Source organism: Phycodurus eques, chromosome 6 (assembly GCF_024500275.1).
Source record: "Phycodurus eques isolate BA_2022a chromosome 6, UOR_Pequ_1.1, whole genome shotgun sequence".
NCBI lineage: Eukaryota > Metazoa > Chordata > Actinopteri > Syngnathiformes > Syngnathidae > Phycodurus > Phycodurus eques.
In genome coordinates this window covers 18,765,431-18,789,898 of record NC_084530.1, presented here as the reverse complement: position 1 = coordinate 18,789,898, position 24,468 = coordinate 18,765,431, and the positions used below count along the sequence as shown (strand labels likewise).

Here is a 24,468-nt window from a genome sequence, read left to right as displayed (position 1 = left end):
CAAACTGTCACAGCGCAACAACATTTTGAATTTGAACCGACGCCACGTTGACGTAATGCTCACAGACGGCCACGTGGGGTCGGTAGCGTATTAAATATGACACCACGTGCTCACAATCCTGGGACACCATTGGAGAAATAACTTGCAACCTTATGGGTTAAAACTGGATTTTACAAGAAAAAGAAATTGCAGTCAAATCAGGATGATTGTGAGAGGGGTTTGTTTTCAGATTTTCTTCACCAGAAAATGAAAAAAAAAAAAATAATGTGACAATCTTACATGTTACAATCTTACAAAATGTGACAATCTTACATGTTGAAATTGTGTTTACTTAATGAAAAAGGTGCATCTTTTATGATAAGTGTGTGTGAGGGGGGGGGGGCAGAAAAATGTCATATTTTCTTCTAATAACATAATTTTTAGAAGGGGAGAGAGAGCAGGTTGCAGCACACCTTACCGGTGTGCTGCAACAGAAAAACTGCGGCTCTCTATCTGGTTTGGAGGCTCCACATACAATACCCTACACTGTACTGTTTTTTTTAGTGAACCACCAAAACATGGTGTGATTGTCACTGAAGCAAATTGTCACAGAGGAAAAAGGCAGCTATTAAAGGAGAGCGAGTACAAATTTTACTCTCCACGCTTTGCGCCTTAGCTACAGGTACATATGAAATGTGAAAGCTTAGTATGTACATTTTTGATTGGCTGTTAGATCTGCGATTCAAGCTTTGAATCGCCGCAAAACTGGTGGCCGACTGTCGGCCAGTCATGAAAACCACAGTAGTTGCCCGAACCTGCGCACCACGTGACAGTTCAGCTGGGTTCGGCCGCGGCGCTGGGTGTGCGGCAGATCCAAGAAGTACAATGATTTACCGCGGGCCATAGTTTGGACAGCTCTGACCTAGAGCATTTAGATGTGTCGTCTTGCAAGACAGACAAACGTGCTAATCTGTGCTGAGTGTCAGCTGAGGAGCAGCAGGGATAGTGGGTGGACAGGATAATTGTCTTAAGAACTAAAGCAGGACACGAGAAGGCCAGCTCGGTCTCGTGGTGACCTACAATTAAGTTCCGCTTGCATGTGTGCGTCATCCTCTCCACGTGTGTTTGCTCGTGACCTGCCGCTCATTCGGTGTTGTCACGCATGCCAATTGAAGCTGCAGTTATAAAAAAAAAAAAAATTAATGTTTTTCAGTTTTGTTTTGTTGGGCTTTCGGCATGACAGGGGTGACGGTTGAAAAAGTTGACTGTAAATGCCCCTGACAAGTACCACTTCAATAAGAAGAAATTGGTTTTATATAGAGCTTTTCCACATATGCAAAGAAACTACTTAAAACTAGACACAAATTGAGCAGAAATTGCATGAATGCCAAAACACTGAATGACAGAAGCTTGCTTATTATCGATCGAGAAAAGTGGAAGGTAATAAATCTCTTCACTTGGGCGTTTCATTTTAGCTCTTAAAATTTTCTGAATAAACTGAATATTTTTAAGTTTAAATGTTTTGAATCAGTCAATAAATGTGGGAAGGAATAATGAAAACAAATCTCAAATGTGGGAATTTTACTAAACTTTTGAAAATGGTTTCCAACAGGCGGGGTGGAGAAGTTTGGGTGTAAAATGTGAAATCCCTGGAAAAATAAAAAAAATACTGCTGGATGGGATGATTTTTTTGAGAATCTGGAATTTCTCAAATCTGTTGAAAAATGTGAACTAAGCGCAGAGAGGTCAGGGATACTCAGTCACACAATAATCAAACTTTTTTGCAGCATTTCAAATCAAAATGCAATTTTGTTTTTAGGACCTAAAAACTAAAAGACCAGCAAGACACATCACTTGAGACTTGACAGATTAAAGTTTATTAGAAAAAGACTGCAAGAGAAAGGCATTTGAGAGCATTTGTACAAGCAAGAGCGCGACAACTACTCGGTACATGAACACATTAAATACAAACTATAAGACCACCTAAATTGCGTATCAAAGCCAAGAAATATGTACACACACGCGCAGGAAACTCAGATACACTTAAGAGGCCCTTTTCTGAACCAGAGGAAGGTTGCTATGGTGACTAGACCAAGTCGAGGGTTCTACAAGGGATTATGATTTTTGTTACTCTTCACACAACAAATTTGTGATATTGGCCTTTCAGGTGAAATTTCAGGATGAAACTACAAACGTACTTCACCTTAACTTTGACCTTCTGTGAACTTCTGAACACGTATGTCTCACCCTGGAAGTTTCACCCGAAAGTCCAATTCTGGGAGGACCGTATGTGGGGACCCAACAGCGGACTGGGAGACGCAAGCATGTACAGATGCTTCGCCTGACCACCTCGTCGTCATCGTCATCATATTATTTGGCCCCCGCTCTCATCTTTCCACGGTGGTGCTTGCGGACCTCCTCCATCAGGTCCTTGAGGTAGTGGATCTCACGGCTGATGGCGTCGGCTCGCTCGGCCAGCTCTCGGTTCCTGGTCTCCAGGGCCTCGCACTCCACGCTCAGCTGTTCCTGCTCCACGCGCTTCTTCTGGCGGTAGCGTGTGGCCGCAGTCTTGTTCTGCTCCATCTTCTTCAGCTTCTTCTCCACCACCTTGGGGGCGCCGGATGACGACTTCACCTTGGCCTTCGCAGACGGCGAGGAAGAAGCGGAAGGGAGTTCGGGTTTGGCGTAGGGTTTGGCGCGGGGGGAGCCGGCGGAAGACTCGATGCCGGAGTCGCTGTCGCCGTCGCTGGACGGCGGCGACAAGACTTTGACGAAGGCCTCCTCAAGCGGGAGCTCAGGATTGGGGGGGATGTCGGCGAGAGGCGACTTGGTGTCGGTCTCGCTCTCGGAGAATCCTGGTGAGGGAGGCGGGGCCGGGGAGCAGGGCTCAGACTTCATGACCACCTCCGCGGGGACAGCGGCCGGCTTTGGGTGCCCGTCTGCAGGGGGGGCCACGCGGAAAGGCTCCAGGTCCAGATCCATGTGGCAGCGGAGGGAGGCCAGGAGGTCCTCGGGGAAAGCGGGGGGCTCGTCCGACGAGCAGGAGCCAATGAGAGACTCCAGGTCGAAGTCGCCGAGGTCGATCTTCTCCGACATCCAGTCCATGCCCGCGAAGGCGTCGTCTGAAGACAATTCATTGTCAACTAAAATGTATTGCACACAAAAGTTACATTATAATTGCGGGTAAATAAATACTTGAACACAGCTCTAAAATATTAAATTGTAACTTTATTGAACACAAGTTAAAAACACTTTTTTTGTTTTGTTTTTTTTTTTACAAATGTACTCTTTAAAAACAACAAACATGTACCACTAGAGGGAGGCTGCATATCACTGGTGGTACTTGGATCACACTTTGGGAACCGCTGATCAAGGTGAACGTGATCGCGTCCAGAAATTTAAGAGAACGTTTACATATATGCCTTTTACAAACTTTATTTTCGTTGACTAAATTGACGGCAGTTTTCAGCGACTGTAGTTTTTTTATATACAACTTAAATAGTTTAGATGGCAAAATAAATTACATTTTAGTCAAAAGCAGAAAAAATAAATACATCTAAATTTGCTGTAACATTAACAGTTCTGAGGCTGCTTCAGGTCAATTACAATTTATTCATAAGGCAGCTGCAAACACAGATTATTTATTTTTCCATAAATTGATCCCGAATCAGTTCCTGGTTTCTACCACAAAACATCAGCAAATAGGGGTAAATATTGCTCATTACTTTCCTGTTTGCAATTTTAAAGTTAAACAACGGCTTTAAATGATTGTTTATCAATAGTTGATTAATTTGATGATCAAATAGTTTGATTAATTGTGACACCTAGGCGATATCGAGTGAGTTTCTCCTTCAGAATCAAACTTTGACGCCATTCTCCGCACACAGTAAGACTACGTAGACAAAACTTTGTTCATGTTTGGGCGTTTGAGTCCTGTAATGACATGTGACAATTGGAAGCGTAATTAATGGTTCAGCCCAACTGGAAAATGACATCCAGGAAGTAACACGCCTTGGATTCCTTCTCTGCGGTGGCGACGGCTCACGTCTACTACACTACGGAAGGTCATTTCGGTCAGTGAGGGAGTCGGTTGAAAACTGGCTTTTCCGGTCCAAGTAGACGGTTTAAGCCACGCCCACCCAAACGCACTCATGTCTCCGTCGTCGCACACATGTTCCTGACACGAAGTACTCCAGTTTAACCACCTCAACATGGAAGCAGGTCATATAAAAACAAATCTTTAAACGTAATATCTCAATATTTTTTAACCAACGAGAAAGCTATTTTTAAGCTACAAATTTTGCAGTTTTTTTTATTTTTTTAAATTTTCGTTTAATATCTTTCCAATGACTAACTTTTGCCATCACAAGTTACCTTTTAACACTTTAAAACCCTGCAGACACCAGGTAGTACTTTTAAACAACCAGTTAAAAAATGAATGAATAATAAAATTAAAATAAATGCTTCAGAACATTTAATAACTTCCAATGCCATTTAAACACCTGATTTGTTTTGTAGTTTATTCATATTTTAATACTAACACAGGGCATCCTGCAGGTAAGTATTGACACAAATAAGTTTGGCAAAAACATTTTTTATTTAAAATGTATTACCTCAATTCCTTTCCTGTTTAAATCCCAGAATTATTGAAATTTTCATTAAGCATTTAATACTTTTATGGCATACAAATAAAATTTTAAAAATTGTTTACATTTGCTTTGACTTTTCATATTTTTACACCGTGTAAATACATAAAGTCAAAGGAAATTTAATTCAATACAAAATAAAAATTTGCTAAACAGTCCAGATTAGAAAATTCAGTTTAAAAAAAATAAAACTTAAAATGTAACACCTTCTAAAATTAAATTTAATAACTTTAAATACCATAACTTTCACATAAACTATTTAATTATTGTACACGCTATGTTAAAGCAAATGTTTAAAAATATGTTGAGATTACATTTCACCATTTTAAAATGTACCTTTATTTTTTTATTATTTTTTTTTACAATGTGTTTTATATAAAATTGTAGGCGAAAATAAAACATACACATGTATATAAATATATATAGATAAATAAAATGTGCTACTTGATAAAACTTAAAACTAATCGTAAAACACTAGACAGCCAAATAAACATTGCATAATTTCACAGCAAGCTATTGCCACACTAATTTTGGACCATTCCAACTCACCTTGGATGTCGTCCGCTCCCACGTGGGCGTGGAGCAGCTCGCCGGCGGCCAGCCAGGGCAGAGGTGTCACGTCGGATCCCGCCTTGGCTTCCAGAAAGGAGGACTGAGAGGGGGAGGAGGAAGGGGAGGGGTGGCCGGGAGGAGGGGATGGGGGCGACAGCAAGATGTGGTAAGGGGACAGAGAAAGGAGGGGCGAGGCCGGGACCTCGCCCTCGAGCGGGGAGGAGGGTGAAAGCACTTCCTCTTCATCTTGGTCCAGAAGGGGCCCCATTGGGTCAGCCGTCAGAAATGAGGGCCCTAAGGAACAGTTAGTGCTCAGTTAATACAAAATTAAAAACAAAACCTGAAAAAAAAAGTTTTTAAAAAAAATGTCAATAATATTTGGGGAACACGCTCACAGGTGAATTGGACTCAATGCCAGTCAATTTTGGGCGAAAAACTTGTGTACAGGGGCAAATAGACAAGACAATCATTCATACACGTTATGGATAGACGCCCAGTACGGCGTCTACGAGTCGACCGTGTCACCTACCTGAGCACAGGGCCTCCACGGCCTCCAATGCGAGCAGCATGGCTCCTGCCGCGTGTGGTCAGCGGTAAGGCGGGTAAAACGGAGTGCGGAGAGGTTCGTAAGTCGAGACGTTCGGTACTGCTGTCGTCTGCAGCAAAGCTGAGGGAAATTGCCAGAAGAGACCTGCCAGAAAAACATGCCCATTTTAATCTGTTTTTATGACCGTTAAAAGCATTATTAATCGCACAGTACTACTTTTAAACACATTGTACTAGTGCTGTGAAGAAAGAGGGAGGGGAGAAAAATAGGCACTCTCTGCTACGTCCACCACAAAAATTGGTCGAAGTCATATTTTTTGCACAGAGGCAATAAAACGTATAAATAAAAGCATATTTGTGACACCCGGAACCATTGGCCACTGTCCATGTTTACCGCACAGACATCTGTTGCAGACAGACACACAGTTGGGCCAGTGGAAAAGCATTGCCCAACATTTTTTGAGATATTAGATGTGTAATGTACATATAACATGTATGGGAGTTAGTGTTTCTTTTTTCCCATACCAAAAAGTGTCATCTCTAACACACTAATGCTAACAGTTTAACAAAGGTTGATTTTGTTGTCTCAAATTCTGTACAGAATTTATACCATCCACTTCAGCATCAACAAATGCAGTTTAAGGGTACAAGTCCAGCCCTCAAGTACGACAAACTACCTATACGATAATCGAGATTTGGTAGTTCACAGTCCTACATTGTACGAATCTTAGTGTTGCGTAACTGCAATATGCATTACTTACCATATACTAACATGGAACATTTTAATCTTTGGTTCCTTTTTCCTTCTTGCTAAGATTTTCCTCTCTTTTAATCCTTCCTCAGTGCTGCTCTTTGTATTATTTTTTACTTTGTTGGTTGTTTCTGTAATACGAGTCTGTTTGGGCGTGTAAAAATTTCTGCTGTGATTACCCAATTGTGAAGCGTCCTTTTATCATTACGCGCCACAACTACGGAACACCCTTCCTGTAGACATTTTAAATGAACATAGTGTGAAATACAATTGCGCAAACCTGATTTTGGATATTCAGTAATACAGCCTGGACAGAGTTATTAAATGTTAAATATTGCAATACAACTAATGTTTCGCAGTAGATGTAAGAAGGACTTTACAAAACAAACAAGACCAGTTGTTCTGAAATGCTGTGTCTATATCAATACATGACTTGGGACGTAAGGAGAGATTTACACCATTTTTTTCAGGATATCAAATTATCGTTAGCGTAAACTAAAGAGCTATTTTTTTGCCCATATTGCCTTACGTACTGTACATGTGAGGGGTGTGTGTGAGCGCATCAGTGGCACTTAGTCCGTATGCTTTCCTTTAATTATGTAAAGCACTGTTTGCTCCATTTTAAATATATGACGTGTGATATGAATAAAGTCTTCATTTCCCTCATTATATTAATAAAACATTTATCCATCTTAAATCCACTGGAGTAAAACAACAAATCTGCCACAACAACATAAGGGATACTTCCATGTGAGTTTCTTGACGTCGCAAAATAATCGTTAAACCGTGTATAGCTGGCACGTGGGGGCGAGGAGGCTAATTTTAGCAAATCTTTGGCCAATGTCAGACGTCAGAGCCGGTTTACATTTCCTAATTTGGTCACGTCGCGGACGGGTGACCACGCCCCCCCCCCCCCCCCCCGGAAATTTGGGGCCCGCCATTTTGGTGTCAAGTAGTCCGCTTGGCCAGCGCGCCATTTTGACCACGCCACGTTGTCAACTATTTTGCATGTGTACAAAGGCAAGAACTGACGTCCAAACACAAGCCGAGCTCGACGACTGACAGGCAATTTGATTGTCCGAAATGTTTGACTTGGTTTGGCTGAGCAAGCTAGCCAAACAGAGCAGTTTGAGGGCACAATAAAAAGTCGATCGCCTGGTGGGCGCGACTCCCTTCAACTGCCAGTCGCTATCATCATATTGTCACCAGCCAAGCCCCAAAGCCAGCACGTAGATACACTTGTATCGATCTTTTTTGAGGCAGAGTATAAGTTATAATAGGAGTACGTTTTGTCGTCCACAATTACCAAAGCGCTGCGCAAAGCACCCCAGAAGAAGGGGGAATGTATACTTACGCCATTTTGCCAGAAATCGCCAGTGCACTTCGCCAATGCCCTGCCTGTTTGATGCCGCTGCGATGATTGCCGCCGCCCGCCTTTAAACTGCCATGTTGACGGTTGGTAGCTGCCAAGAATGAAGCCAAAGAAGCACAAGCCGAAAACGAGCACACAGATCGAATGTTGCGAGTCAGAGGTGCCGCGGCGGCTTATAAGGCACCGAAGCACCGCCAGGCGTGTCCCTCCGCCAAAGGCATGTTTGTGGGTGTATATTGCAGCGCGGGTAAGCGGGGTTAGTTCATCAACCCTCTTTGTCAATAGGTTCCCGCTGCCGGATAGTACTGGTCAACAAAACACGCGTGCCTCTGCTGTTAGTGTTCTTTGATTGGTTGAATGCACGCGAAGCGTATACATTGAAAGTAGGTCAAACAGAAAATGTCAACATTAGTTTGAGGAAGCCACCACAACAGTGAGATGTTGCTACAAAATACAAACAGTTCAGTGTATTTTTATTGTATTTAAAAATACGTATACAACTTGTATGGCGATTTTCACTGTATTTTCTTCAATCCATCGTTCCTTTTTGTTTACAACTTTATTCCAAACTCTACTTGAAAAAGTCGATGTGTCTTCTGTTGTGGGAAATATGAGCGGATTAAATTTAATTGATCCTCCTGACACGTAAACGATAAGATCATACTGCGGCTGAAATAAGTATTTGACACGTTACCATTCTTCTCAAAAAATATATATTTCCAAAGGTGCTATTGACATGACATTTTCACCAGATGTTGCTAACAACCCAAGTAATCCATACATTCAAAGAAAGGAGAACAAATAAGATCAGAAATTAAATTGTGTGTAATAATGTCAAATGACACAGGGAAAAAGTATTGAACATATGAAGTGAGGTGCAAAAAGGCATGGAAAGCCAAGAAACCTATCAATAAACAGCAATCCAGCCCCTTGTCAGTGCAAATGAATATCAGATGGTGCAGTCCTAATTGATGGCTTACAAAAAGGTCTCATTGCCAAGGTGTGAGTCAAGACCCTTCTCATGATGGGTAAGAGGAAAGAGCTGTCTCAAGACCGTCGCAAAACATAGCGACGGGCAAGTGAAGCCTCGTGAAGCACTGAGGCTTTCCTAACAATTGTGCCGAAAAACATTCAAAGCTTCAAGGCTTCAGTGATGGTGACATCTGGTGGACAACTGAAGCCATAGCAGCCTCGAAAGAGCTCATTGCTGTCATGTTTCCTTCCCATGATAGCAATAAAAGTTCAGAAAAGTCTGTATGGTCATTCAAGTGTTTTGGTCATTCATACCAAATAATGATTATGTCGGCATTACAATAAAATATGCAGGTGCTCTCCCCCGTACTATAAAACATATTCCAGATTAACCCAAAGAATAAATGAAACTCCATGAGCCGGTGACACTGAGCTAATGAAAAGCTTCGAAACATTTTGAAGGAATGAAGCGCGACGCGAAACAGCGATGGCGTTCACTCCACTTGAGAAAGAGTGGCACAAGCTCCAAAGCCTCGGTATCATTTGCCCATCACTCGTTACAGGCGCATATCTAAGCTTCTGAATGTTCCAGTGAGCACGGTTGGGGCCATAATACGTAAATGGAAAGCCAATCATACCACCATAAATTTGCCTCGATTAGGTGCTTCTTGCAAGATTTCTGACAAAGGAGTGCAAAGAATAATCAGCAGAGTTGTCCAAAAGCTTCAAAAAGACCTGGAATTAGCAGGCACTGTTGTCACAAGGAAAACCGCCATGGTCTGTATGCACGCTCACCATGCACTGTCTCAAGAACCCATTGCTGGAAGAAGAAGAAAAACATGTGAAAGCTCGTTTAAAGTTTGCTGAACATTCGGACAAGCCAGTTAAATACTGGGAGAATATAGTCTGTTTGTATGAGAGCAAAATTGATGCCATAATGCACACCACATTTGGAGGAGAAATGGCCCTGCACATCACCTTAAAAACATCGTAGCAACAGTGACGTTTAGAGCTGGTAACATGATGGTGTGGGACTGCTTTCAGAAAATGGTACTGGTAAACTTCAGATTATTGAAGGAAGGACTAATGGGCAAATATACTGAGACATTCTTGACACAAATCTGCTGCCATCTATGAGGATGATGAAAATGAAACGGTGGTGGACATTTCAGCAGGATAATGATCCAAAACATACTGCCAAGGAAACTCTCAATTGGTTTCAAAGAAGAAGAAAAAATACAGCTGCTAGAATGGTCCAGCCAAGCACCTGACTTGAATCCAATCCAAAGTCTATGGAAAGTACTGAAACTCAAGGTCCATAAAAGAAGCCCAAGGAACCTTCACGATTTGAAGACTGCTTGTGTGGAGTAATGGGCCAAAATGACACCAGAGCAAAGCATGCGACTGGTTTCTCATTAAGGAGGCTACTTGAACCTGTGATTGCAAACAAAAATACCAGTTGGCATGTTCAATACTTTTTCCCTGTGTCATTTCACATTATGACACATAACTTAATTTTTTATCTTATTTGTTCTACTTTCGTGTATGAGAGCGTCAGCCTCACAGTTCTGAGGTGCGGGGTTCAATCCCCGTCCCCGCCTTTGTGGAGTTTGCATGTTCTCCCCGTGCCTGCGTGGGTTTTCTCCGGGCACTCCGGTTTCCTCCCACATCCCAAAAACATGCATGAATTGGAGACTCTAAATTGCCCGTAGGTGTGAATGTGAGTGCGAATGGTTGTTTGTTTGTATGTGCCCTGCAATTGGCTGGCAACCAGTTCAGGGTGTACCCCGCCTCCTGCCCGATGACAGCTGGGATAGGCTCCAGCACGCCCGCGACCCTAGTGAGGAGAAGCGGCTCAGAAAATGGATGGATGGATAAACGGATTGTGATGTCACAGTGGGGCAGAGGTGGGTAGAGTAGCCAAATATTGTACTTAAGTAAGAGTACTGTTACTTTTGAAAAATATGACTCAAGTAAAAGTAAAAAGTAGTCATCCAAATATTTACTTGAGTAAGAAAGTACTCGATGAAAAAACTACTCAAGTAAACAATAACTTGTGAGTAACTTCAGATTTAAAAAAGAAATCAGAACATGAACTACAAATAAAACAAAAAAAATAATAACATATGGGAGTCAACACACACCTGCCACCATTTCAATTTTTAACTGCCCAAAAACTGACAACACATGCATTGGGCCCTACAGAACCATTATTTGCTTTATTCACTTAAATTACTTCATGAAGAAGCTGTTAGCTAACCAGACTTAGTGACTGTGTGTCCGTGTGTGTGCGACACCACGATAGTGCCAATATTGCCATATCACTGCCAAAACAACAATAGAAACATCTGCAACTTACCGCAAGGTGTTTTCTCAAGTTGGAAGTGGGCTGAAATTTCCAAGTTTGGGCAGTCACAATTTAAGAGCTGCATGACAAAGCTGTTGTTTTTTTGAGTCTGTAAAGTAAATACACTCATGTCATTGTGACGGAGTAAAAGTATCGATCCTTCTTCACATAAATACTCAAGTAAAAGTAAAACGTATGAGGCATTTAAAGTACTCTGACCATCCATCCATCCATTTTCTGAGCCGCTTCTCCTCACTGGGGTCGCGGGCGTGCTGGAGCCTATCCCGGCTATCATCGGGCAGGAGGCGGGGTACACTCTGAACTGGTTGCCAGCCAATCGCAGGGCACATACAAACAAACAACCATTCGCACTCACATTCACACCTATGGGCAATTTAGAGTCTTCAATTAATGCATGTTTCTGGGATGTGGGAGGAAACCGGAGTGCCCGGAGAAAACCCACGCAGACACGGGGAGAACATGCAAACTCCACACAGGCGGGGCCGGGGACTGAACCCGGGTCCTCAGAACTGTGAGGCTGACGCTCTAACTAGTCGGCCACCAGTTTATCAAAAATGTTACTTGAGTAAATGCATTTGTGTTTGGCCATGTCATGCGCCAGTGTTATTTATTGGAAAGTGTAATTTGTTTCCTTGGTGAAGAAATGCTGCCTCTACTAGTAAAAATGCAATGGAATCACTATGGGCACTTACTTTTTTTGTTCTGTCAAGTTGATGGCTAATTAAAATAACTGTCTCAATAGCTCTGAATACCAACAAAATCTCAGCTATAAAGCATTTAACATTGGACATTTTTATTATAGGCAAGTTTAAGTCAAACATAAACAAAAAGTAGTCCTAAAAAAAAAAAAAATGTGCTGTTTATTCCGAGGGTTCAGTGTTTTTTGGGGGAATAATTTTTCTTTTCTTCCACAGTCCGGCCAAAATATTCTTTCTGGAACTGCTGGAACTCCTCCTCCGTGAACACGGACTTGGTCTCTTTGGGCTTTTGAGCAGCAGGCTGGTCTGGGCGATCGCGGGATTGTCTTCCCACGTTGTATTTCTGGATCTGTGGGAAACCCAGATGACGTGGTCATTCATTTATGCATTTTCCATAAATGTAATATATTAGCAGCTTTACAATGTACACAACATATTAACATTTGAGAGGACCTCTCACCTTCAAGGTGTCCGAATCGGTTGCCTTAATGCCCGTTCTCATGAAATATCTGAGGTTGGCCTCCATCTGATTTTTCTCCTTTTGCTTCCTGAAATCATCTAGAATAATCCACACAAAAACCACAAACATGAAATTACCAACAAAAAAAAGATTGCTTTGATAAATAAAGGCAAATTAAGAAGTAACGCTGGCAACAGAAATAAACAACAAAAGTATCATTTGATCATTCCAATTGTATTCCAAGTGTAAAACACAAAAATAAAACATCCAAGGCCCTAACATACTGGCCATGTAAGCTGTAAAAGTTACCTACAGTTAATGATAAAAGGTAAAAAACAATAACAGAATCTCTGTCAACTTACTTACAATAACGATGTATGGTGACAATGTGTTACCAAGCCAAAGAAAAAGCAATACACAAGGAAAGGTAATCCTTTGATGGCTGCTGAACTGATGTACATTGATGTGTAAGAACAAACATTACATTCTAGTAGGGCTGGGAGAGTTATTGATTTTTATCGATTCATTGGAGTTTGTTTGCCAGAACAAGTTATAAAAAGCTTTTTTAAATTATTATTAAAAAAATAAATAAATAACCAACAACTGGTGACTTCAATACCCACTAACAAACAGATAAAATGAGTAAAATCATTTTCACTAGCACTGCAGCTAATCGGATAAGTATGTATGAATGTGAGTGCGAATGGATGTTTGTTTATATGTGCCCTGCGATTGCCTGGCGACCAGTTCAGAGTGTACCCTGCCTTCTGCCCGCAGTAAACTGGGCCGCGACTCTAGTGAGGTTAAGCAGTGTAGAAAATGGATTGCTGAATGGAATGGATTTCGCATGAAATAACATGGGCGGGTGTCAAACTGACTCATCTCTGGATAACACCCGTCCATATAGCTGGGACAGTGAGAAAGTTAGAGTATACATGTCATTAACAGTATTTTATTAAAGTAATTTAATTGCAATAAATTAATTGAATTTTGAAATCATATTTTTGTTAGGAAAAAACATATATTTAGATTTTATTATAAGGTCATTTTGCCCAGCCTGGTTTTCAATCTTTATTAGTCTGAGCGCACACCGCGATTGGACCATACTGACCCAGGGTGCACTTGATCCGCTTGTCTTTGACCGTCGCTTTGCTCTTGCCGGATCCGAGCCGTCCCTGCAGCCTCTTCACCTGCCGGGTGACGCCCTGGCGGTTGGTGCTCACCAGCGCCATCGCTGCCGCTGAGCTGGGTGTTGTCGCCTGCTGCTGCTTCTTCTTCTTCGACTTATTTTCGCCTGGCAGGAAACACGGCACCGGTGGTACTTATTACGGCTATGAATGAATGTGTGGTCACCCGAATTAGCACGTGACAAGAGCTGCAATGCTGCCACGCTGCCTTTAATAATAAAAAAAATTAAAAAATATTTAATGATGTTTAGCCTGTTTATGGCTGACGCCATAATATAATCTCTGCAAAATATGAAAATGTCTGATGGGTGTGCCAGAGGATCTGCACGGATGTTTATGGCAGACGGTGACTGCGGCAGAATAGGAGAAAGTCATGAAAGATTAATTAAAAACACAGTGGGAAATTATTGACGATTGACCAGAGGGGCCAACCAATAGAAATTAACTTCCAGAACTATTTGTCTGAATTTCCATATTTAAAATTTTTTGTTAAGAACATTACCGCGGAAGGGTTATAACACTCCCTTACGACATCCATCAACCTTCTCTTTGGTCTTCCTCTAGCTCTCTTGCCTGGCAGCTCCATCCTCATCATACTTCTACCAATATCCTCACTCTCCCTCCTCTGGACGTGTCCAAAGCATTGAAGTCTGCTCTCTCTAACTTTGTCTCCAAAACATCGAACCTTGGCTGTCCCTCTGTTGAGCTCATTTCTAAGTTTAGCCAACCTGGTCACTCAGAGACCGAACCTCAACATCTTCATTTCCGCCACTTCCAGCTCTGCTTCATGTTGTCTCTTCAGTGCCACTGTCTCTGATCCGTACATCATGGCTGGCCTCACCACTGTCTTATAAACTTTGCCCTTCATCCAAGCAGAGACTCTTCTGTCACATAACACACCTGACACCTTCCGCCACCCATTCTAACCTGCTTGGACCAGTTTCTTCACTTCCTGACAACACTCACCATTGCTCTGGACTGTTGACCCCAAGTATTTAAAGTCCTCCACCCTTGCTATCTCCTCTCCCTGTAGCCTCACTCTTCCCCCCCGACCCCTCTCATTCATGCACATATATTCTGTCTTACTTCGGCTAATCTTCATTCCTCCACCCGCTCCCTGTTTTCACTGTAGATCACGTCATCTGCAAACATCATGGTCCACGGGGATTCCAGTCTAACCTTATCTGTCAGCCTATCCATCACCACTGCAAACAGGAAAGGGCTCAGGGATGACCCCTGATGCAGTCCCACCTCCACCTTAAACTCATCTGTCACACCTACAGCACACCCCACCACTGTTCTGCTGCCCTTGTACATGTCCTGTATTATTCTAACACTCCAGACCTCCGCATGCAGTACCACAGTTCCTCTGTGTGGACTCTGTCATAGGCTTTCCCAAGATCCACAAAGAAACAATGTAGCTCCTTATGACCTTCTCTGTACTTTTCCAACAACATCCTCAAGGCAAATAATTCATTTGTGGTACTCTTTCTAGGCATGAAACCATACTGTTGCTCGCAAATGCTCACTTCTGTCCCGAGTCTAGCCTCCACTACTCTTTCCCATAACTTCATGTGGCTCATCAACTTTATTCCTCTATAGTTCCTACAGCTGAGCACATCACCCTTGTTCTTAAAAATGGGCACCAGCACACTTTTCCTCCATTCCTCAGGTATCTCCTCACCTGCTAGAATTCTGTTGAAGAAGCTGGTCAAAAACTCCACAGCCCCCTCTCCTAGATGCTTCCATACCTCCACAGGAATTTCATCAGGACCAACTGCCTTTCCATTTTTCATCATTTTTAGTGCCTTTCTAACTTCCCCCTTACTAATCATTGCCACTTCCTGGTCCACCACACTTGCGTCTTCTAGTCTTCCTTCTCTCTCATTTTCCTCATTCATCAACTCCTCAAAGTATTCTTTCCATCTATCCAGCACACTACTGGCACCAGTCAACACATTTCGATCTCTATCCTTAATCACCCTAACCTGCTGCACATCCTTCCCATCTCGATCCCTCTGTTTGGCCAACCTGTGTAGATTATTTTCTCCTTCGTTAGTGTCCAACCTGGCATGCATGGACAGTAACAAACTTTCTATTAACATGTCCAAACAGGTCCCTCTGCTGGTCACATTTATTTAATATTACACTTGATTCAACAGTATATTCCAGAACACCAACATCGCAGCAGACCCTGCAATGTGACTATTGCACACACGCATATCACAGTATCAATGCTCAAAAATGTCGTGCAGCCCTAGTCCATGCAAATAGCGAATGGGGTTTTAGAGAGCGAGTTCTATCCCTAGTACTTATGAAGCCCTAATTTACAAGTTTTCCAAGTCACGAGCTGCCACTTGGCTGATTTTTTTTGCTTTATGTTGCAGGGCAATGTTCGAGTTAGGAGCGAGATTCAGACACACTGTGAAGTGAAGCGGTAAAAAAAATAAAAATGGAGCAATTAAGGTACTGTAATGCCCTCGTATGTGGGCAAGGAGAGCCATAGACTCCGATGCACTTTTAAGGAAATGCATAACATGGCTGACAAACTATTTTTCCACAAACATATTTTTTCCCCAGCAGCAAAATGGAGGCCACCTGCCCACGTCATGAAGTTTTAAATATTAATAATTAAAACTGCAATTACCATTATAAACCAGCTCGTTCCACATTTTTGCAATTTAAATACAACACTGAGAGGAAACGTTAGTGTTTATTAAATATAACAATAAGTGGTTATGAACGCTCGCTGCTAACGTTAACCAGCTCGCTGGCTAAAATGGGATCACAACATACTTTTAATGTCGTTGCTCAGCAGCTCCAGTCCCCTCCTGATCAACGACGCGGACATCTTGAACTATTGCAGAGCGTTTTCTTTCCAGAAATCTAAACTACACCAGTTTAAAGAAAATAAAACAATAAACTGAACGTGCGGCAATGTGAGCGTTTATGTCAACATCCGGTTAGCTCATGGGACGCGTCGATTGTAATGGAGCCGGGCGGAACAAAATTGTAATGTCATTGTTCCGACTGAGAAACATCGCCGAATATTTTTACAAACTGCTAACATTGGTGCAAGTGGTTAAAATGAATATTATATTTAATGTATTAAATTTTATGTAAGCGTTTGTTTTCTTTTCTTTACTGAAATGGCTTTACACCATTTTATGTATTTTATGTAAAAACAATATAGCTACATAATGACAACAGCAGCTACGTTTTACTTTAACTTGAACATATTATTTTACTTTATGTAAATTTAAGTTGTTTTTATGGCTACACTATGGCAACAGAAGCTACATTTTTCCATAACTTGTTTATTTATGCACTTTTTATGACCCTTACCTTGTCCCTACCTTGTTTTTACTGCTGAATGCACTCATTTAATTATTGTGCAAGTTATGACAAAATAATTGTCATTATAGGGCATGTGTGTTGAGAATTTTTGTGCCAACATTGAACTAAATATAAAGATAATTGAGAGCTAAATTACAACCGCAATTCCAAAGAAGTTGGGACGTTGTGTTAAACATAAATAAAAACAGAATACAATGATTTGCAAATCATGTTCAACCTATACTTAATTGAATACACTACAAAGACAAGATATTTAATGTTAAAACTGATAAACTTTATTGTTTTTAGCAAATAATCATAAACTTAGAATTTTATGGCTGAAACATGTTCCAAAAAAGTTGGGACAGGTGGAAAAAAAGATTGGGAAAGTTGAGGAATGCTCATCAAACACCTGTTTGGAACATCCCACAGGTGAACAGGCTAATTGGGAACAGGTGGGTGCCATGATTGGGTATAAAAGGAGTGTCCCTGAATTGCTCAGTCATTCACAAGCAAAGATGGGGCGAGGGTCACCTCTTTATGAACAAGTGCGTGAGAAAATAGTCAAACAGTTTAAGGACAGTGTTCCTCAATGTACAATTGCAAGGAATTGAGGGATTTCATCATCTACGGTCCATAATATCAAAAGGTTCAGAGAATCTGGAGAAATCACTGCATGTAAGCGGCAAGGCCGAAAACCAATGTCAGTAAATAGAGTTTGGCGCTACATCAGCAACCGCAACTTGAAACTCTACTATGCAAAGCAAAAGCCATTTATCAACAACACCCAGAAACGCCGCCGACTTCTCTGGGCACGAGCTCATCTAAGATGGACTAATGCAAAGTGGAAAAGTGTTCTGTGGTTCGACGAGTCCACATTTCCAATTGTTTTGGGAAATTGTGGACGTCGTGTCCTCGGGGCCAAAGAGGAAAAGAACCATCTGGACTGTTATGGACCCAAAGTTTAAAAGCCAGCATCGGTGATGGTATGGGGTTGTGTTAGTGCCAATGGCATGCGTAACTTACACATCTGTGAAGGCACCATGAAAGCTGAAAGGTACATACAGGTTTTGGAGAAACATATGCTGCCATCCAAGCAACATCTTTTTCATGGACACCCCTGCTTATTTCAGCAAGACAATGCCAAACCACATTCTGCACGTGTTCCAACAGCGTGGCTTCGTAGTAAAAGAGTGCGGGTACTAGACTGGCCTACCTTCAGTCCAGACCTGTCTCCCATTGAAAACGTGCTGCGCATGATGAAGCGTAAAATGCGACAACAGAGACGCTGGGCTGTTGAACATCTGAAGCTGTACATCAAGCAAGAATGGGAAATAATTCCACCTACAAAGCTTCAACAATTAGTGTCCTCAGTTCCCAAACGTTTATTGAATGTTGTTAAAAGAAAAGGTGATGTAACACAGTGGTAAACATGACCCTGTCCCAGCTTTTTTGGAACGTGTTGCAGCCATAAAATTCTAAGTTAATGATTATTTGCTGAAAGCAATAAAGTTTATCAGTTATATATCTTGTCTTTGTATTTGTATTCAATTAAATATATGTTGAACATGATTTGTAAATAATTGTATTCTGATTTTATTTATGTTTAACATAACGTCCCAACTTCATTGGAATTGGGTTGTAGAATAGAAAATGTGACTTGCAAAAATACATACATAAAAAATAGCTGATGTCACTCCCAGCTGTTAGCCATGGACGTGTGTGTGCGTGTGTTGTTTGTGTGTGCGTGTGTGCTTGCGTGCCTGGGTTCTTATTTCAAGTTTTCAACCTTTGCCCAATGATCAGTAACGACTAACTTCACTCGCCTCAGCGCGGCCAAATCATGAGCATTCACGCCGGTGCTCTGGTGACCTCCAGGTGGCTCGCCGAGGCCACCAGGCTGCTACCAAACAAACTTCGCATCCTGGACGCGTCCTGGTACTTGCCTAAAGTGCGGCGTAGCGCCAAGAGCGAGTTCCGCGGCAGACACATCCCTGGTGCCGCCTTCTTCGACCTGAACGAGTGCTGCGACCGGAGCTCCCCCCTGGAGCACATGCTGCCCTCCGAGCGCACCTTCGCCGACTATGCGGGCGCGCTGGGCGTTGACGCTGACACGCACGTAGTGGTGTACGACGCCAGCGACTTTGGCTTCTTCTCAGCGCCGCGGGCCTGGTGGATGTTCCGGGTATTCGGCCACGGCCGGGTGTCGGTATTGGACGGCGGGCTGTGTGCGTGGCAGAGGGAGGGCCGACCAGTGAGCGACCAGCAGACGGTCAGACGCGAAGCAAGCGAGTTTAAGGCCTCCCTCAACCGCAGCTGGGTGAAGAGCTACCAGGACATGGTGGACAATCTGGACACCAAGAACTTCCAGGTGGTCGACGCCAGGCCAGCGGGCAGGTTCAGAGGACTGGACCCCGAACCCAGAGACAGTAAGTGTGCTGTAGTGTTGCGTGGATCTATAACAAAATATTCATACTTTCCAAGCAATATAGACTAATGATGGATGATATCAACATCAGCCTCGGTGTCAATTTCGGCGATACCAGCCTCTATTTTTTAAATTATTGTATCGATATATGGTACCAGTCCTCTCGAGAGGGGTTGGACTCTTCCACCCTGGAGTTGCCCACGGTGAGAGGCGCCGAGCAGGTGTGGGTATACTTATTGCCCCCCGGCTCGGTGCCTGTACGTTGGGGTTGCAGATTTCCCTGTCAGAAGGAGTTTCAACTCCCACCTCAGACAGAACTTTGCTCATGTTCCGGAGGAGGCGGGAGACATCGAGTCCGAGTGGACCAGGTTCCGCGCCTCCATTGGTGAGGCGGCTGACCGGAGCTGTGGCTGTAAGGTGGTCGGTGCCTGTCGTGCCGGCAATCCCCGAACCTGTTGATGGACACCAACGGTGAGGGATGCTGTCAAGCTGAAGAAGGAGTCCTATCGGGCCTTTTTGGCCTGTGGGACTCCAGAGATGGATGGATGGTATCGATATCCGTATCGGCGATAACAGACACTATTCTACTTAGTTTCATGATCAGTATAATAGGTTATTTGAGTTAGGATAATATCAGTATCATTGTTGGTATTGGTGATACCAGCATTTATTTTGCTTACATGCACATATCGACATGAACATCCCGTCATTTATCACCATAGAGGTCCATCATCTATTGAGCACAGTAGTTGGTATTGTTTTTCAACTTTTATTAAAACAACAGATTGATTTAAAAAAAAAAAGAGTTACAAGTACCGTAATTTCTCATGGGTAATGTGCCCCCCCCCCCCCCCAAATGTTAAAAGTCAACGGTGTGCTTTATACATACGTATAGGGGAAAATGAAAAAAAACTTTCCCATTTTATAAATGTATGCCGCCATCTAGAGGTGATGAAGAAGATGGACACTTTCATTCGAATATGCCACCCCCACCTTGAGGTTATGAAAAAGGTGTAGCCTACACTTTCATTCCAATATGACAGGGGTAGGTATGACTGCAAAATATGTACAGTTGTGCTCATAAGTTTACATACCCTGGAAGAATTTGTGAAATATAGATTTTTTTTAAAATATGACTGATGACTGAACAAGAACCATCATTCATTTCAAATGTTCAAATAAAGTGTTTAACTTCAGAATAATTATTTGAAAAATATAACAAAATACAGATAATACTTCATGTTCTGATCATATGGCGAGAAGCAAAATCATGCATTGTAAAAATGCATTCCACATAGAAGGGTTTTCCAGAATTTTGAGGTCAACTTTGGGGGTGCGTATTATACATGGGTGCGCATTATGCGTGAGAAATTGCGGAAGTTCGAAATAAGATCTCGAGTTCTGGTTGGAAGTCGGCATATTGACATGCGTAAATGATGACGTCACCGTGCATTTACATCAAGACAGAGCATGCGCACACAAAGCACAATCCGACACCATTCTGATTTACTGTTTACGTCATGAAAATTTACTCCTGATCGGTTTGGCAAGAGGAATATTCCACCCCTGTGAAACTGAATGAAATTCCATTTGGTTTGGGCCTGTTGATTCTGATTAAGGTGTTTATGTTGAGTATTTTCATTTGGTTTGGGCTTCAAAACGCATGAAAATTGGAATAGAAGGCTCCTTGTAAACCCCTCTGTTGGTATTGGTGATACCACCGTCTATTTTACGTAGTATCATATCAGTGGTATCGGTGTTACAATCCTCTATTTTACTGAGCCTTGTATTGGTAGTATGGCTGACACCAGCCTCCATTTTGAGCTGCTCCTTTATCTGGATCTACACCAAAATGGAGGTGGCACCCCTTAACTAACAAGGCAAAGCTAATCCTGTATTTTCCCTCTTTTGTCTGGTTGCGTCCCTTAGACACCGAACCGGGCCACATTCCCAACTCCATCAGCCTGCCCTTCCATTCCTTCCTGTCTCCATTGGGCCACTTCCTGCCCGAGAAGCGGCTTCAGGCTCTGTTTTCCGATGCCGGCGTGGACCTCGGCCGCCCCGTGTGCGCGTCGTGCGGCTCGGCCGTGACGGCGTGCCACGTGGCCCTGGCGGCGCACCAGTGCGGGCACCCGGGCGTTTCAGTGTATGACGGCGGTTGGTCCGAGTGGTACGCGCGAGCCGCGCCCCAAGATGTCATCTCGGAGGGCCGAGGGAAGCACCTGTGATTGGCAGGATTTTGTTAGCGTAAATCAGTGGTTCCCAACCTTTATTGCAGAGGTTCTCAAACTGGGGGGCGCGAACTGTTGTTTGGGGATCCGCAAAATCATTTGCCATAAGCATACATACATACAGGGACTGACCTACCAATGAAGCAAACATAATGAACCAATTACTCTTCACTACCTTAGCTTTGGTTTGGAATCACTGCCATTAGGAACGTGGATGTTAGCGTGTGAGCACGCTAGCGTGTTAGCATGTTGCTGCTCCGATAAACAATCCTAAACATGTCATTGTTGTTTAAGTAAAGAAAATTCTGCATCTGCTGGCTCAAGTGCTGATACCGATGCATACGGACTGTAACGCTGTGAAGTGAAAATAAATTTCAGCAACCATTTTTCAGATCCTCACCAAAATGTTCTGGCTTTTTGCTCAAGACACGCATCAAGCCTTTCAGAGTTTAGCGGACATCGGTTGTGTAGTTTTTACTTCATCCCACTAATGAACAAACAGCGATCAAAACACCACTTTCCTCGAGGCAATGAAAGATGCATGTTGTTCGTTTACCTACCCGTACGCAGTGTTGACCTAACATGCAGGACCAATCAACCAATCGTATGACGGTATGTTTTATGCATAATACTGCGAGAGAACAAAATGCGTTAAAACCAATACCTTCCTACCTTAAAAGTTTTAATTGATGGTTTAGTTACAGAGTGTTCAACTAACACGCAGGAGTATACTGTATAATTTTGTTAAGGTACATTTTGCGCAATCCTGCTAACAAACTGACCAAATGTGATCAAAACAATACCTTGCAGCAGTAAATAAAGCATGTTTACATTGGCTGTTTAGCTACGCAGTGTTCACCTAGGAGAATAAAATTGCATTATGGTACATTTTAGTGTAATCCTCCTAACAAATGATAAAACAGTGATCAAAACAATACCTCCAGAAGGAAATAAGCACGTTTCAATTGATCATTTAGTTATGCAGTGTCCACCTATCATGTAAAATACAAACAATCACATAACGGTGCGTTTTAACAAAATGTGATCGAAACAACCTTCCTTGAGGTAATCAAATTTGATTGCATTTGTTGTTTACCTACGCAGTATCAACCTATCAAGTAGGGGAATACAAATAAACGCGTTATGGTACATTTTTGTGAAATATGTGCTAATAACAAACGGACAAAATGCAATCCAAACAAAACCGCCCTGGAGGCAATAAATCTGAAGTGCACTGTGAGAGAAAAAGGCCTTTGATGTTTTGTCATGTACGCAGCGTCCAGGAAATATAATATGAGATTTCATGGAGGCAGGGGAACAGAGTACAGTACACGCCAACTTTATCGGAACACCCCCCCACCACGCACACACACACACACACACACACACACATGGCTGGAGCTTGAGGGTGTGTCCCTTGTGTGTGTTCACTTATAAAGAAGACACTTGCACTTTTAACCCAATTTAAACATCCATCCGTCCATCCATTTTCTGAGCCGCTTCTCCTCACTAGGGTCGCGGGCGTGCTGGAGCCTATCCCAGCTGTCATCGGGCAGGAGGCGGGGTACACCCTGAACTGGTTGCCAGCCAATCGCAGGGCACATACAAACACACAACCATTCACACTCACAGTCACATCTACGGGCAATTTTAGAGTCTCCAATTCATGCATGTTTTTGGGATGCGGGAGGAAACCGGAGTGCCCGGAGAAAACCCACGCAGGCACGGGGAGAACATGCAAACTCCACACAGGCGGGGCCGGGGATTGAACCAGGGTCCTCAGAACTGTGAGGCTGACGCTCTAACCAGTCGTCCACCGTGCCGCCCAGTTTAAACAGTTTTAAAAAAAATTTGTTCACAATTTAAAAAAAATATGAATGAATATAAATGTGAATATGTATTGTTTAAGTGCAGAGCTATTCATCTTGAAGCAATAACAAAAATAATATATTATTATTATTATTATTATTATTATTATTATCATCAACAGAGGTGTTTCCAATATTTTGGTAGCCTTATTGGTGAATTTCTGGTGTCCACTAAGGGGCAGCAGAGTGCTCAATCGGTCATACTGAATTTACAGGAAAACTGCTACAAAAACGATGACTAATAATCATAAATAGGGTCAAATAATATTACGAATATCTCAAATTCATTTAAATTGAGATAAATTACTGAATAACCACTACATTTTGGAGATAAATAACACAAATTGAGATAAATTACTGAATAACCACTACATTTTGGAGGTAAATATCACAAAAGCTGGAAACAACTCCAACATGACCAATAAAATTGTAGACAACTGCTAGATACTGTAAGTATTATTTCTAAATGGTGGTAAATATTATGACTAGGTCAAACGCGTGTAAATTCATGAAATATTTTTTGAAATTTGCTACTAAAATGACTAATGATACCAAATAGTGTTGAATAATATTACTAGTGTCAAATTCACATAAGTAATCACATACGTTTTCCGCTAAATAATGCAACATAAAGCAGGAAATGACTTAAACGTGACCAAAGAAATTGTAGAAAACGACTACAAAAATTACTACCGTAATAACCATAAATAGTATCAAATAATAAAATGTATTATTATTTTTATTATTGTTGTTAATGATACAAATAATACATCAAAATCATGTAAATTCACAAATAGTTGCAAAATGCTATTTCTGCAGGTCCATAATACAAAAATAAAGCAGGAAATGACTCAAATCAGTAAAACAAAAGCAAAGTTGAAAAAAGTACCGAGATGACACATTTTTGTTCATGAGACATTGAGCGTAAGCTCACGAAGTCCAATGAAATGGTGTAAAGGGAATGATAAATGTTATTAATATGCTATGAAACAGCTGAAAAGCTAAATCAGGTGAGTTTCTGTTCACATTGGAAGGGAATTTCAAATATGTTTTTGCTTTAAAGCAGAAATGATC

General features: G+C 42.2%; 3 protein-coding genes across 4 annotated transcripts; 1 reads left to right on the top strand and 2 right to left on the bottom strand.

The window, feature by feature from the left end:
- Positions 1–1,833: 1,833 nt before the first annotated feature.
- Positions 1,834–8,024, bottom strand: atf4a (activating transcription factor 4a). Of its 2 annotated transcripts, none has more exons than XM_061680465.1 (4): positions 7,829–8,024; positions 5,707–5,868; positions 5,175–5,471; positions 1,834–3,122 (listed from the first exon to the last, which is right to left on the bottom strand). In XM_061680465.1, the coding sequence occupies exons 2-4, from the start codon at positions 5,744–5,746 to the stop codon at positions 2,350–2,352; spliced, it is 1,110 nt and encodes a 369-aa protein (XP_061536449.1). In that variant the 5' UTR covers positions 5,747–5,868; positions 7,829–8,024; the 3' UTR covers positions 1,834–2,349. The 2 variants fall into 2 exon arrangements, with proteins under 2 accessions (XP_061536449.1, XP_061536450.1); XM_061680466.1 differs by having other exon boundaries at positions 1,834–3,101; positions 7,829–8,023.
- A 3,948-nt stretch (positions 8,025–11,972) lies between these two features.
- Positions 11,973–16,503, bottom strand: rps19bp1 (ribosomal protein S19 binding protein 1). The gene is made up of 4 exons (XM_061680168.1): positions 16,328–16,503; positions 13,456–13,638; positions 12,345–12,442; positions 11,973–12,233 (listed from the first exon to the last, which is right to left on the bottom strand). The coding sequence occupies exons 1-4, from the start codon at positions 16,380–16,382 to the stop codon at positions 12,060–12,062; spliced, it is 510 nt and encodes a 169-aa protein (XP_061536152.1). The 5' UTR covers positions 16,383–16,503; the 3' UTR covers positions 11,973–12,059.
- A 2,207-nt stretch (positions 16,504–18,710) lies between these two features.
- On the top strand, positions 18,711–21,523 carry LOC133404434 (3-mercaptopyruvate sulfurtransferase-like). Its single transcript, XM_061680322.1, has 2 exons — positions 18,711–19,296; positions 21,225–21,523. Exons 1-2 carry the CDS (start codon positions 18,711–18,713, stop codon positions 21,521–21,523), a joined length of 885 nt encoding a protein of 294 aa, XP_061536306.1.
- The last annotated feature ends 2,945 nt before the right edge of the window (positions 21,524–24,468 follow it).

What these genes read in the sequence shown, in the direction of transcription:
- LOC133404434 (XM_061680322.1), top strand. Translation starts at nt 18,711, where the DNA reads ATGAGCATTCACGCCGGTGCTCTGGTGACCTCCAGGTGGCTCGCCGAG. An exon ending in GGACCCCGAACCCAGAGACA is followed by an intron (nt 19,297 to 21,224) that starts GTAAGTGTGCTG and finishes TGCGTCCCTTAG; the next exon opens with ACACCGAACCGGGCCACATT.
- atf4a (XM_061680465.1), bottom strand. Translation starts at nt 5,746, where the DNA reads ATGCTGCTCGCATTGGAGGCCGTGGAGGCCCTGTGCTCAG. An exon ending in CGTGGAGGCCCTGTGCTCAG is followed by an intron (nt 5,472 to 5,706) that starts GTAGGTGACACG and finishes ACTGTTCCTTAG; the next exon opens with GGCCCTCATTTCTGACGGCT. An exon ending in GGGAGCGGACGACATCCAAG is followed by an intron (nt 3,123 to 5,174) that starts GTGAGTTGGAAT and finishes AATACATTTTAG; the next exon opens with TTGACAATGAATTGTCTTCA.
- rps19bp1 (XM_061680168.1), bottom strand. Translation starts at nt 16,382, where the DNA reads ATGTCCGCGTCGTTGATCAGGAGGGGACTGGAGCTGCTGAGCAACGAC. An exon ending in GCTGAGCAACGACATTAAAA is followed by an intron (nt 13,639 to 16,327) that starts GTATGTTGTGAT and finishes GTTTCCTGCCAG; the next exon opens with GCGAAAATAAGTCGAAGAAG. An exon ending in GCGGATCAAGTGCACCCTGG is followed by an intron (nt 12,443 to 13,455) that starts GTCAGTATGGTC and finishes GGATTATTCTAG; the next exon opens with ATGATTTCAGGAAGCAAAAG.